General features: G+C 42.6%; 1 protein-coding gene across 1 annotated transcript in view; it reads right to left on the bottom strand.

The window, feature by feature from the left end:
- The window catches only part of LOC117543928 (tetratricopeptide repeat protein 28-like), a 174,364-nt gene that overhangs the window by 65,056 nt on the left and 96,482 nt on the right, over window positions 1-12,826 (bottom strand). Inside the window, 1 exon segment of the mRNA XM_034212592.1 lies at window positions 3,680-3,827. Coding sequence (XP_034068483.1) covers window positions 3,680-3,827 — 148 coding nt within the window.

The raw sequence follows: 12,826 nt of genomic DNA on the forward strand, positions 1-12,826 counted from the left end.
CTATGAGGTTTTTAGAAAGTGACTTAACCTTGTTTTCATAAACGGCAATGGCCATTTGATAGAAACACATATAAACAGTGCAAATGTTGTGGAAAACATATATGGATATATTTGTTTATAGTATTGGACTATGGGAGCTTATGGTACATGCCTTATTAGGTTTTGGCTACACAGACTCTGGTGTAAGAAGAATCAATTCATTGTACGTTTTGGTCTTTTTATTGGATCTGATGACCATTAAATAAATATGAGACATTATCCCCCTTATCCATAAGTAATAATGTCATAATTAAATGATCCATCAAATTCTCCCCTTTCATGTCGTCTCCAGGGGGGTTAAGTGTCGGAGAAAGTTAAATAACGGCCCCTCTTGTGCTTATGTTTTAATAATCAAAAGCACTTTTGCTCAAAGGCTTCTCAGTAGGACAGATGCTAATGAACACAGGCACCAAATCCTCCAGTTTAAGGACAATGTTTTTAATGGGAAATTATCCAGCCAGGATCAATAACTGCCACGATGGGAACCATCTCCTCTATGGTTTATCTGTAGGGATCTTTGAAAGAAAGAAAAGCTTTTCAGTAAGCACATGTGGAAAACAATCCGATAATTAACGACTAATGGACCCTTTGCAGTCTTTTTGGCCCAAAGCAGCTAAATGAGAGACAGAACTAGAGCAGGATGAATGGTAAAACAATTGCCCCTGTGATACCATGCATAATGAAACAAAGATTCCAATATATAAAATTGTGAGACGCTGATTTCCCACAGCTCATCCAATGATCCAGATGGACAATGTTAACAAATTGGGGATAATATCGCTGCAGGGGATTTTTGGAGGTGGCAGTCAGGGAGACAGATACAGTACAGTAAGAAAATACTGCAGCAGTTTCCACCAGTGTGAGAGCCCCTTTGTTATGGAAGATACAGTTTGAATCGCATGAGAGCACAACAGCTGCTTGACTCTAAAATAATGAGAAGAAACCTTCATCTATGTAATCAGGAGTGGCAGTGTGTGTCTGGGTTGAATTGTATATGACACTCTAAGAATTGGGGCATTCTACATATAATTGTTAACCTTACTGTCGAAACAAGGCAAGCTTTGATGAATTGTTTCACACTGTGTCCTTGAAGAAATATGCCTTGATAAAGTTATCTGAGGTTTATTATTTGTCCTTCTGATTTATTTATTTGCTCATTTGGTACGTCTGTCTTCAGATGCATCCCTTTGCTCTGTGGCAGAAAATAAACACAAAGGTGCTCTTCGTGGGGACTGTAAACATCACAGTGTGTGGGAGATGTTTTTCGGTAAGATAAGGACAGAGATAAGTGAACACTGCAATCACAGCTAGATACAATCAGTTCTTTCTTGGCAATATGGAGGCAACATTAAGTCTACACACATATGGGAATAATGTTGTGTTTGCAGAACTGCTATAAAGAGATAAAAGTGTAATTACAAATGGATTACACTTTTCTTTTAATGTAATTGCAATGTAGTTACAACCCATAACAAGAAGGTTAAAACCAGCCGAGTACAATGACTTTATGTAAATGGACTTATAGCCATATTTTGGCTCAAGGTGTTAAAGGAAATGTTCTAAACTTTGGCATTAGCATGGCAACTGTAATTCATTCGGTGGCTCAGCCAATCAAGGTGAATTCTGGGATGAGTATGTGGTCGACAAACACTGGCAGGAACGTGGCACTCCTCCTCCTTTAAGGAAAGAAAGCACTGCTCGCCTACCTTTTACTTATCAGGGGACCTTGGCTGAGTAACACTGATTATCCTCCCTGTTTGCTGGCGTAACATTGATTATCGTCCCACTGTGCCAGGAGCCCCTGTGAGAGGATCACTGCTCTTAATCCTTTGACCTAGCTACCTCTCCTCGACACACCTTGGATTAGGTTCTCTGCTGGTTGCTTTGCACCGTGGGAAATAGGGTAAACAATTAAGAGATTAAATAGCTTGGGCTGAATGTTGGTCTTGCCCTACAGAGAGGACCCATTCTGGTCCATGATGCTCAGCTCTGGGCTTGCACCCAAACCCTTTTCCTGTTTTGGCTCCAGTGTCAGGATTATACAATCAATGCCGCTCAGATGGGCCCATTTTTCTTTATTCTGTTTTCCTTCTGCATTTGCACAAGAATATTATTTTCAATCAAAGGGAAACAGATTCCTCACCAAACAAAGCCCTTCAGAGCTGCTCATCTCATTGTTCAGTTCAGCAAATTTTGGATTATAAAACCAGGCATTTTTTCCCATACGCAGTTTCAGCACAGTGGTGAAGAGACGATGACAAAGCAAGACTGCAGGATGACTCGGTCTAATTTGGCAGCCGGTGCCATCCAGATCTGAAGAATATTACATTCTCTGCAGTGGTCATCTGAACCAAAATTGTTGATAGGTTTATTTTGAGGCTCATTAGGCTGGCCCATACTGATTACTCATGGACAATCAGGTCACTGCATTCGGCTGATACAACAGATATTAATGTTAAACAGAAAGAACGCATTTTAGTTACAGTCTTGGCTTGAATGCACTACTTACAAATCCACTCAGCTTGAGGAAAAAGGCTTATACATGGGCACACACAGACAATAGCATTAGTGTTGGATGCTCATTAGATAAACAGGGCTATCTGTGAGTGTGAATACAGCCCGTTTGACAATAACATGTGCGTCAGGCCTCAAATTCCCGAGGTAAGTACTTGACACTGACAGTCAGTCACAAAGACAGAAACACAGACAGATAGAGAGATGGCCTGTCTGCTGAAAGGGTAAAAAACCTGACAGGTAAAGTCACCACAACAGGCTTATTGACTGACAGAGTGAGGATTATTTCAGAGACAGCAGCAAAAACAGGTGGAGATGGTGAAGCAGAGAGACAGTGACACCCAGACACACCATAGATTTATCAAGAGAACTAGATAAAGCGTTGGAGGCGGCGCCCTGTTCATTTCTATGAAAGTTGTTCAGTGGTGCCTAAAGCTAAATGGCCTGACTCTTGAATACAGAAATACCGGTATCTTCCCGAGACCTTCTTGCAATCTTCCGCATTCATTGGGCCAATATGGATGCGCACTTTCATTTTCCTTTGGCCCCGTCTCCAATCCGCTCCCTCACGTCAGAATCATGTCTGGTCTCAGGTCATTCAAATGACTCTGGAACTGTGGTTTAAAGCTTTAAGCACATGTAACAACACGTAGGACCTAGTGATTGAAAGAAGGGCTATTCAAGTGTCTGACTCGGTATTTGGTTTACCTCAAACTAAAATATACGCAGATTCTCCAGTCATTTGGAAAAATAATGTTTGGGCCCAATGGCACGGAAGTTGTAGCGTCATTGTTTGGCCACTATGAAAATGTGCTTCAATGCCGAGCGCACTTCCTGGGGGCTTGAGACCATGGATGTTTAAAGAGAACTGGATAAAGCGCCTCCAATCTGCAGCTTCAAGGCAAATCCCACGTAAATCAAAAGAATGGAGAGGGGAAATCTGGACTCTGGATTTGGCTTCAAGCACATCTTTTTATGACTTTAAGGATCTAACGATTACAATGAAAGGGAGGTACTCTACTTGGTAGTTGGTTAACCTAAACAAATATATACTCAGTAAAAAACCCAGACATATTTTTAAGACAATTGATTGACACATACATTAATTAAATCAATTACAACTCACCTCGTAACGGCGACTTCATGGCGGCTTCTATCATGCCCACCAGCAGCTGCAGGCTCTTGGGGTCTTGGGCCAGCCCGGAGGCGAAGGCGGCCAGTGCGTCGGCATGGCGACCAAGGTACTGAAGGGCAACACCCTGTCGGAAGTATGCCTGTAGAGAGAGAAAGGTAAGAGTCATCAGTCTCCTGTCTAGTGCCACAGCATGCAGCTTTATACAAACACATTACCAGACACACTCATTTCACGCCATTTGCATTTTCTCCACATGAGTAGTTTTCTGAACATGGCACCCCTCTCTCCTTTGTATTCCATTAATAGAGCGATCACTGTTTTTTTGTATGTGTTAATTGGATTATATGTTTTTACATAAATGCAGATATTGGCTGGCTGGCTGCCTTCTCTTTTGTTTTTCTCTTTGATATTGTTCCTTTTCGCTGTGGGAGTAAAGTGCAAAGCAGTACAGAACTTGGTTTTCTCTTGGGCTGTGTGAGAAAGAAAGTAAAAAGAAAGAAAAAAAAAGGAGATGAGAGAGAGCTACTTACTCAAGTCGTTTGTAGCTCAATAAAAACAACACCCATACATTCTTCAGATTGTTCATTCCCTTTGTAAAAGTTGTAAAATAATAACACAACTGGCCGGAGTCTGTTTTTGCCATATTTTTACATCAGATGTGTCTGGAATGTGAAAAACTCTTCAAACAGACAGAAATTAACTACATTTGTCATCCAGTCTGTTTTTCACAGAGCGGAGAGAGTCACATTGTTGTGAGTATAATAATTCAGCACAACTGAGATATAAACTGCACGCAGTGCTGACATACTGTATCTTTCTGTGAGAGACTAAATTGTCTTGGAACATTCTTCAGATTGAAAATTAAAACAGACGCTGTCTCTGGGATCCAAAGCCCCATCAATACGTTATTTTTCCTTTGGACTCGGCAGAGAAAATAGATGTTTTATCCAAGCAAGTTTGTGACTCATGTTTTTGTGTCTGAAGCCTGATCAGAAAATAATCTTAGTGACTTGATAAACCTGAGTCTGGGTCCAGTTTTAAAAGCAGCAAAGAGAAAATGGAACAATATCCAACTCATAACTCACGATCCAAACCACTAAATCCCCCCAGAGACACCAGACTAGTCCGTATCTGGGTTTGTGTGTCAGAAAAGCCTGATTTCAGCAGCCGAGAATAAGGGAGAATAAAGGGCGAGAATGGTGTGTGGCAACGAAACAACAAAATATGTGTAACATTTAAGTGCCCTAACTTTTCAACTCAATGTTTTATTTTGCCGGTGTATAACATGCAGTCCAGGCAGCTGTTTGGTCCTACCTCTTCACTGAGCCGACAGTCGCTCCACTCACAGTTCCAAAAGTGACACCAGGGCTAATTTGGCTATTAGCATCTAAGAGGCCTTTTCATTAGTCTTCCCAAGCTTCTCTGTTAGCACAGCTCGGCAGTGAAAAAAAGGCGGGGAGGATTAAAGAAAATGAGACATGACATTGAATTATAGAGACCAGTAAATTAATTTGTCTTCCGTCTGAGCCCCCCACTGACTACCAATCTCTCTCCAGACCTGCTGCCCCCCTCCTCATTTCTATCTCCCTTCCCTTGCATCACAACTCCATTGAAAATGACGAGGACCGAGATTAGATTCAAAGCATTAACCTTTGTTCTAACACTGTTATTATATGAGGGGAGTGCAGGCCAGGGTATCCGCTCAATATTAATTGCATCTAGTGGCAGTGGAGTTTGGGCAGGACGTACTGGCTGGAGTAGGGAGGCCCACAAACGTTTTGCCTGAGGGAACAAAAGACATTTAAAAGCACTTCTCCCTTTGATTAGATTTAGCCTACAATATGACTGCTCACCCAGTGATCTTTCTTCTATTCTTTTGAACAGCGTGCCCTAACTGAGAACACAAAGAGGAAAAGAGAGGACAAAAATATTCCAACAAAAATGCCATCTCCTTTAATCCCTTTATTTTACCATATATGCTGTTTTACATAAGGCTAAACGAATAGACTGTGTGGAGAGTGCATTCAAATACTGCAAACACAAGCACAAGAATAAATGCATAAAAGAAAGAGGCACGGTAGAAATGACAGAATTAATGTGCCGTATAGCCTTATAGGATTCTTTTTCTTCCATTAATCTCTTAGAGCCTTCAACACACATCATGTAGCTTCACAAAGCCATAACACATTTAATCCAACAGTCAATTCAACCAATATTCCTATAAAACAGTGGGCTCAGTGGAATTTACATTATAGATGAATGCTAGCATAAGGAAGCACCAAATATGCAGATTTGCAGATATAACATCAAAAGGTTGGCTATGCTATTGGCATAAGGCATTGTGGGAGAGTAGAGAGCAAGATTGTACCCCTCCCCTACTAGTGTTGCACGGTGGTACCGATACTTGAAAGGTACCGCGATACCCTGCCGTTAAAAACGGTACGATTCCACCGTTTCATTAGTATCGGTACTTTAAGAATGACGGGGAAAAGTACTCCGGTGAGAAAGCGCCGTTTTAATAAGAGCCGTGTGTGTTCAGTGCTCTGCTTCCACTCCTTGCCCTGCAGCCGTGCCTGCCCTGCAGCCGTGCCTGCCCTGCAGCCGTGCCTGCCCTGCAGCCGTGCCTGCCCTGCAGCCGTGCCTGCCCTGCAGCCGTGCCTGCCCTGCAGCCGTGCCTGCCCTGCAGCCGTGCCTGCCCTGCAGCCGTGCCTGCCCTGCAGCCGTGCCTGCCCTGCAGCCGTGCCTGCCCTGCAGCCGTGCCTGCCCTGCAGCCGTGCCTGCCCTGCAGCCGTGCCCCTCTCAAGCACGTTCTAAGTCCCTCCCCTCTCTCGTGCACGCGGCCACGCGCTAGCTGCCAGAGCATGTGAGAAAACGAGAAGCATGGCAGCAAGTGGGAGTGCAACTGCCGCTGCGCCTCGGCTTGTTGACAACAAAGACGCCATAAGCTAAATTTGGAAGTATTTGAGCTATATCTCTGACAGTGAGGGCAAGCCTACGGACACCACGAGGCCTGTCTGTGAGAAATGTTTTAGATCCCTGCAAACCAAGGGAGCCAACACATCATGAACTTGGCTAAGCATTGATAACTGTCTAATATGGCTATCTTTTTAGCTAACTTACCAATGTGGCTAACATCTGCAATATACATTTTGTCAATAATTATTTATATTACTGTACTATTAAATGTTAATAAAATATAAAAACAATTATATTTTATAAAACAAAAAAGTTGTTTGAGATGATGCTTAATTTTATTTAATACGAATTATTGTCATTTATTTTGTTTATTGTTCTCATTGTTTAAAAGTTTGTGTTATGGTTCTGGTTCTGGTGTGAAATAAAGCACAATAATTAATTACATTTAAGACTGTTTCCCTTTTTTTAAGAAAAGTATCGAAAAAGAATCGGAATCGCAATTCTTGACTTGGTATCGGTATCGGAACCAAAATGTTGGTATCGTGACAACACTATCCCCTACACAACCTATTTTCTTAATTCACACTTGACAGGACCTTTTCTAAAAACACAGCAGCATTTGCTTGGAGCTGCTGCTTCAGTGATTAGCATAGCCTCTCTTAACTAGGCAGAGAGAGAGATAGAGATACAGTGGAAGGAGGGGGGTGTGAATTACAGGAAAAATACAGGGCTCCACAAATTATCTTTGCCCTATCAACATGTTACATTATGCTCCAAGTCGGTGATTATTCTCTTCGCAAAAAACTATCTTCCTAAACAGGATGCATTTTAGCGAATGACTCAGTTCTCTCCTGAAATGTGATGCATCTGTTAGCTATCTTGTAAAACATGACACCCACAAACTAAAACTTAAAAAACATGTGTTTAGCTTGAAATTCAATCCAGGGTAAATTATTGATCCTTCTTGCATTGCTGCCTCCTCTATTTAAAGCAGCAATGTGCTGATACCACAGAAGAGTGGATCGAGTGCGAAGGTTTGTCGTTGTCACCCGTGGGTAAAATCTGAGAGTGCTAGTGCGCATGTGTGAGGAAAATCGAGAGGGAGAGAAAGAGAGAGGCTAGAAAACACATACGAATAAGAGAGAGGATAAAAGCTTTTTTTGTTTCTCGAACATTTAAATATTTCATGAATGCTTGTTTGATGTAGTTTTAAATATTCATGTTTTTATGCTTGAAGAGGGAAATGATGCAAAGAAGAAGTTATTCACACTGGTACACTGTGCTACACACTACGGGGCTCCAACATTCTCCACACATGCTCATGCACAGTCGCATACACTCCCTTTTCTCTAACAACACACATACTATAATACATTGGGCGCTTTTCTTTCAGTGACAGCGCTGTGGTTCACAATAAGACCCAAAGTCCGAGCAGCTAAACAGAAAGTTGACAAGATTAAGATTGGGGAGTTTGGCGGCAGGACGCAGCTGTTAGATGCTCCTTTCCTGTTAGCAGATTAATGTCTCCACATATGTCCTTGCCTCCTTCTTAGGCTCCTCTTCAGTACCCTGTAGCCCCGGGGGTGTCCTCAACCCCCGGGGCAAGTCTGCTGTTTGCACTTGTCTATCCTTGTTCTAGTTCTGGGGCTAACAGGCTTAGTGGAAGAATTAATTGAAAATTGAATAGATGTGCTAAATGGATATAAACAACAGGAGTATGGTTTGGCATATGGCAAGGTAGATACAGTGGGGCAAAAAAGTATTTAGTCAGCCAGAAATTGTGCAAGTTCTCCCACTTAAAAAGATGAGAGAGGCCTGTAATTTTCATCCTAGGTACACTTCAACTATGAGAGACAGAATGGGGGGAAAGAATCCAGGAAATCACATTGTAGGATTTTTAATGAATTAATTGGTAAATTCCTCAGTAAAATAAGTATTTGGTCACCTACAAACAAACAAGATTTCTGGCTCTCACAGACCTGTAACTTCTTCTTTAAGAGCCTCCTCTGTCCTCCACTTGTTAACTGTATTAATGGCACCTGTTTGAACTCGTTATTAGTATAAAAGACACCTGTCCACAACCTCAAACAGTCACACTCCAAACTCCACTATGGCCAAGACCAAAGAGCTGTCAAAGGACACCAGAAACAAAATTGTAGACCTGTACCAGGCTGGGAAGACTGAATCTGCAATAGGTAAGCAGCTTGGTGTGAAGAAATCAACTGTGGGAGCAATTATTAGAAAATGGAAGACATACAAGACCACTGATAATCTCCCTCGATCTGGGGCTCCACGCAAGATCTCACCCCGTAGGGTCAAAATGATCACAAGAACGGTGAGCAAAAATCCCAGAACCACACGGGGGGACCTAGTCAATGACCTGCAGAGAGCTGGGACCAAAGTAACAAAGGCTACCATCAGTAACACACTACGTCGCCAGGGACTCAAATCCTGCAGTGCCAGACATGTCCCCCTGCTTAAGCCAGTACATGTCCAGGCCCGTCTGAAGTTTGCTAGAGAGCATTTAGATGATCCAGAAGAGGATTGGGAGAATGTCATATGGTCAGATGAAACCAAAATAGAACTTTTTGGTAAAAACTCAACTAGACGTGTTTGGAGGAGAAAGAATGCTGAGTTGCATCCAAAGAACACCATACCTACTGTGAAACATGGGGGTGGAAACATCATGCTTTGGGGCTGTTTTTCTGCAAAGGGACCAGGACGACTGATCCGTGTAAAGGAAAGAATGAATGGGGCCATGTATCGTGAGATTTTGAGTGACAACCTCCTTCCATCAGCAAGGGCATTGAAGATGAAACGTGGCTGGGTCTTTCAGCATGACAATGATCCCAAAACACACCGCCCGGGCAACGAAGGAGTGGCTTCGTAAGAAGCATTTCAAGGTCCTGGAGTGGCCTAGCCAGTCTCCAGATCTCAACCCCATAGAAAATCTTTGGAGGGAGTTGAAAGTCTGTGTTGCCCAGCGAGAGCCCCAAAACATCACTGCTCTAGAGGAGATCTGCATGGAGGAATGGGCCAAAATACCAGCAACGGTGTGTGAAAACCTTGTGAAGACTTACAGAAAACGTTTGACCTCTGTCATTGCCAACAAAGGGTATATAACAAAGTATTGAGATGAACTTTCGTTATTGACCAAATACTTATTTTCCACCATAATTTGCAAATAAATTCAGACAATGTGATTTTCTGGATTTTCTTTTCTCATTTTGTCTCTCATAGTTGAAGTATACCTAGGATGAAAATTACAGGCCTCTCTCATCTTTTTAAGTGGGAGAACTTGCACAATTGGTGGCTGACTAAATACTTTTTTGCCCCACTGTATACTGTTGGGCTATGTGCACACTCAAGATCCTGCCTGATACACAATCGAGTGTATTGAAAAGGTTTATTTTTTAACCGTTTAAAATAAAAAAAGAATAAATGCTGACAAAAATGAAAGGTCTTCCACAGATGTTGTGTCAAGAGGTTGTTTTATATATCCAAGAGCCTATACATGTTTCCTATAGCTAAGTTCATTTCCCTAAGTTGCACCATGCGATGTGTAAAGTGCTTCCAAGTCAAAACGCATACTAAGACTTATTTGTTTACCCTATCCTGAATCTGTCATCTCTAGCAAGAAGTTAAATTGCATGGTCATTTATAAAATAATTTGTATTAAGGGCACAGTAACCCGCCCATGTAGTCTGTGTATTTACAGACAGCTGGATCTGTTTCCTGCCACACTTTAAGAGTTGTACAATTTTAAACAAACAATCTCAAACGATCAATTCTCTCTAAACAAACAGCATAACTCCTTGCCCACATTTCAGGCTGCCTGTCATTGAACTGTCTGCTCCAGCTGTGCTCCAGTAGCCCAAGGACTTGTAAGGCTTGCTGTGTCCTGATCGGTGATCAACAATAATAGAGATACTCTCAAATGTGGAAATCAATAGAAGCCGCGTAAACTCCGTTGAGATCGAGCCACACCCTTCGCTGCTGTGGTGTGATAGGGTATGCCTGCTGCAGATGGTTTCTGATCACCCACAGAGCAGTTGGTGCCAATGCGACAACTCTCAACAGAAACCCCGCTGCCGACATAATGGAACCCAAATCAGACCATCAAATAGGGACAGCGGGCTGCAAACACTCTGCACACACACACACAGACACAAATACAAACTGAAGAAAAATACATCAATAACCCTTCAAGAAAACCACCCATCCATCTCAAACAAAGCTGTATGACTTGAAATCAGCTTTCCACACAGGCAAGAATGCCGGGATCAGATTAAAACTAATGGTGTGACAGGAACAAAGGGATTGCTGCCTTTATTCCTCCGTTTCTTAGCTCTTTAACTATAGGTGCCGTTGTCGTGGTTTCCAATGTGACCCAGAAATGTCATGTGTCGGCCAGGGTTTCAGACGTGTGCCTCCGCCATCCCTTGCAAATCTCTGCCTCTGCACTTTCAAGGTGACACAGTCGATTCGCAGGGTACACAAAATGTCAACTGCTTAATTTAATATCCAAGGATAACTGTCGGCCATGACAAATTAGCTAGGAACACCTAGGAAAAAAAAGTCAAATGGAATGATTGCTGCTTTGGGCCTTCTGCCCTTCAACTTGACAAGCTGAAAGCCACAGTATAAAAGTACTTTTCTCAAGCCAAGGCAGTGAGTTGCTACCCATCTTCTGTTGCCTCTCTGAAGGTAGAGGTCTCTTTCCCCCAGGACAGAAAAGGTCTGAGGTCGGTCCTCACAGAGGCTGCGGTGGGGGCATCACACCCCTCGCTTCGGGCCAGACATACACCTCTGGCCCCGGGGTCACTGGGATAGAATCATGACACAGCTGCCTGTCTATTACCTTCTCCCCAATCTAATAACCCCAAACCCTAGACCAGCAACCACCCCTGACCTACATCGATCGTGAGTGTGTTTATCTGTGTGTATGTGTTGTGTCAGTGGAGAGAAAACAGTGACAGCCTCATTTTTCCTCACACAGAATGAGCGATTTCTGCATTAATCCAGCCAATCGATGAAAAATGTTGCATTTTCAGGATTTTGCTATGTCCAATATGCTGACCAGGATGGCTTTTGTGGAGCCCCCCATGACAAGATTGTATGTTAACAACATACTCCACATCCACGTAGCAAGTCAAATGGAAGCACATTACAATCTGCATGTAGGTATACACAATAAAATATTAATGATGCATTGATGTATACCTCCCTAAGGGCGTTGTAGACTGGTGATTGCTGGTCCATCAGAAGCCCTTAATTAGCCCATTAGATTAGATGGCTTTAATGAGAGCAAATTAAACTGATCTTTCTTTGTGGAGCCGGCAATTAAAGGGTAAATGTTTTATTATTCAGTGAGTGGCGACAATAAGACCCAGGTAAAATCCAGAATGCCTGGTAGAGACTTCAGCGTGAGAGACATTTTAGTACTCTCTCGTGGCTGCGAGGGATCGATTAGCCGGCTCACATCAAACTGGCAACCAGCGTCGGACTTCAGATTCGAAAAGGTCATAGTCAGGTATGTGGAATCAATGCTGAGCACTCTGTATTCACTGTGTTTTGTATTATCTCACTGGGGGGATGGTTTAACGCTTTATAAAAACAATAACTACAAGACAAAGAGAAGCTTCAATAAAGAAGGTCATGGTTTGTGATCTGGGAAGTGTCATGGTGTGCACATCCATTGTGACAGTTGAAGTGAAATGGAAGGGAAAAAGTGATATTTCTCATTTATCACAAACAGATGAAACAGCACAATGGAAGCAAGATGTGGGGTCGTGGAGAGACATGCTGTCACAATACACTGTTTGGCAAAGGGAATTCAATTTGCTTTCCGCTACGTGCATGTCCACCATAACTGAGGGTTTTCACAAAGGGAACAAACCAATGGAAAGTGAGAAACCAACAGATAAAATGGCAATATGCCTGTAGCTAACTCCAAGCATGTTAATTCCAATGTAAGAAAAAAAACATGTCACACTGTTGCTCTATGATTTATAGCCTGATTTGTCACATGGATGAAGCTAGCATACTTGTATTCTCATTAGCATCTTAAGAGTCTTGAGTTGTGAGGCTGAGAGGGTCAGGGTGCTAAACAGATTTCCGCACCCCTCTCCACTAGATCCTTGGCTCGCCTCTGTCTGAGTTTTGCGCAACGAAACCGACAGCCACAGGGGCTGACTCTCAATTAAAGTAGGCATTAATTAC

This window comes from Gymnodraco acuticeps, unplaced genomic scaffold (genome assembly GCF_902827175.1).
Source record: "Gymnodraco acuticeps unplaced genomic scaffold, fGymAcu1.1, whole genome shotgun sequence".
NCBI classification, from domain to species: domain Eukaryota; kingdom Metazoa; phylum Chordata; class Actinopteri; order Perciformes; family Bathydraconidae; genus Gymnodraco; species Gymnodraco acuticeps.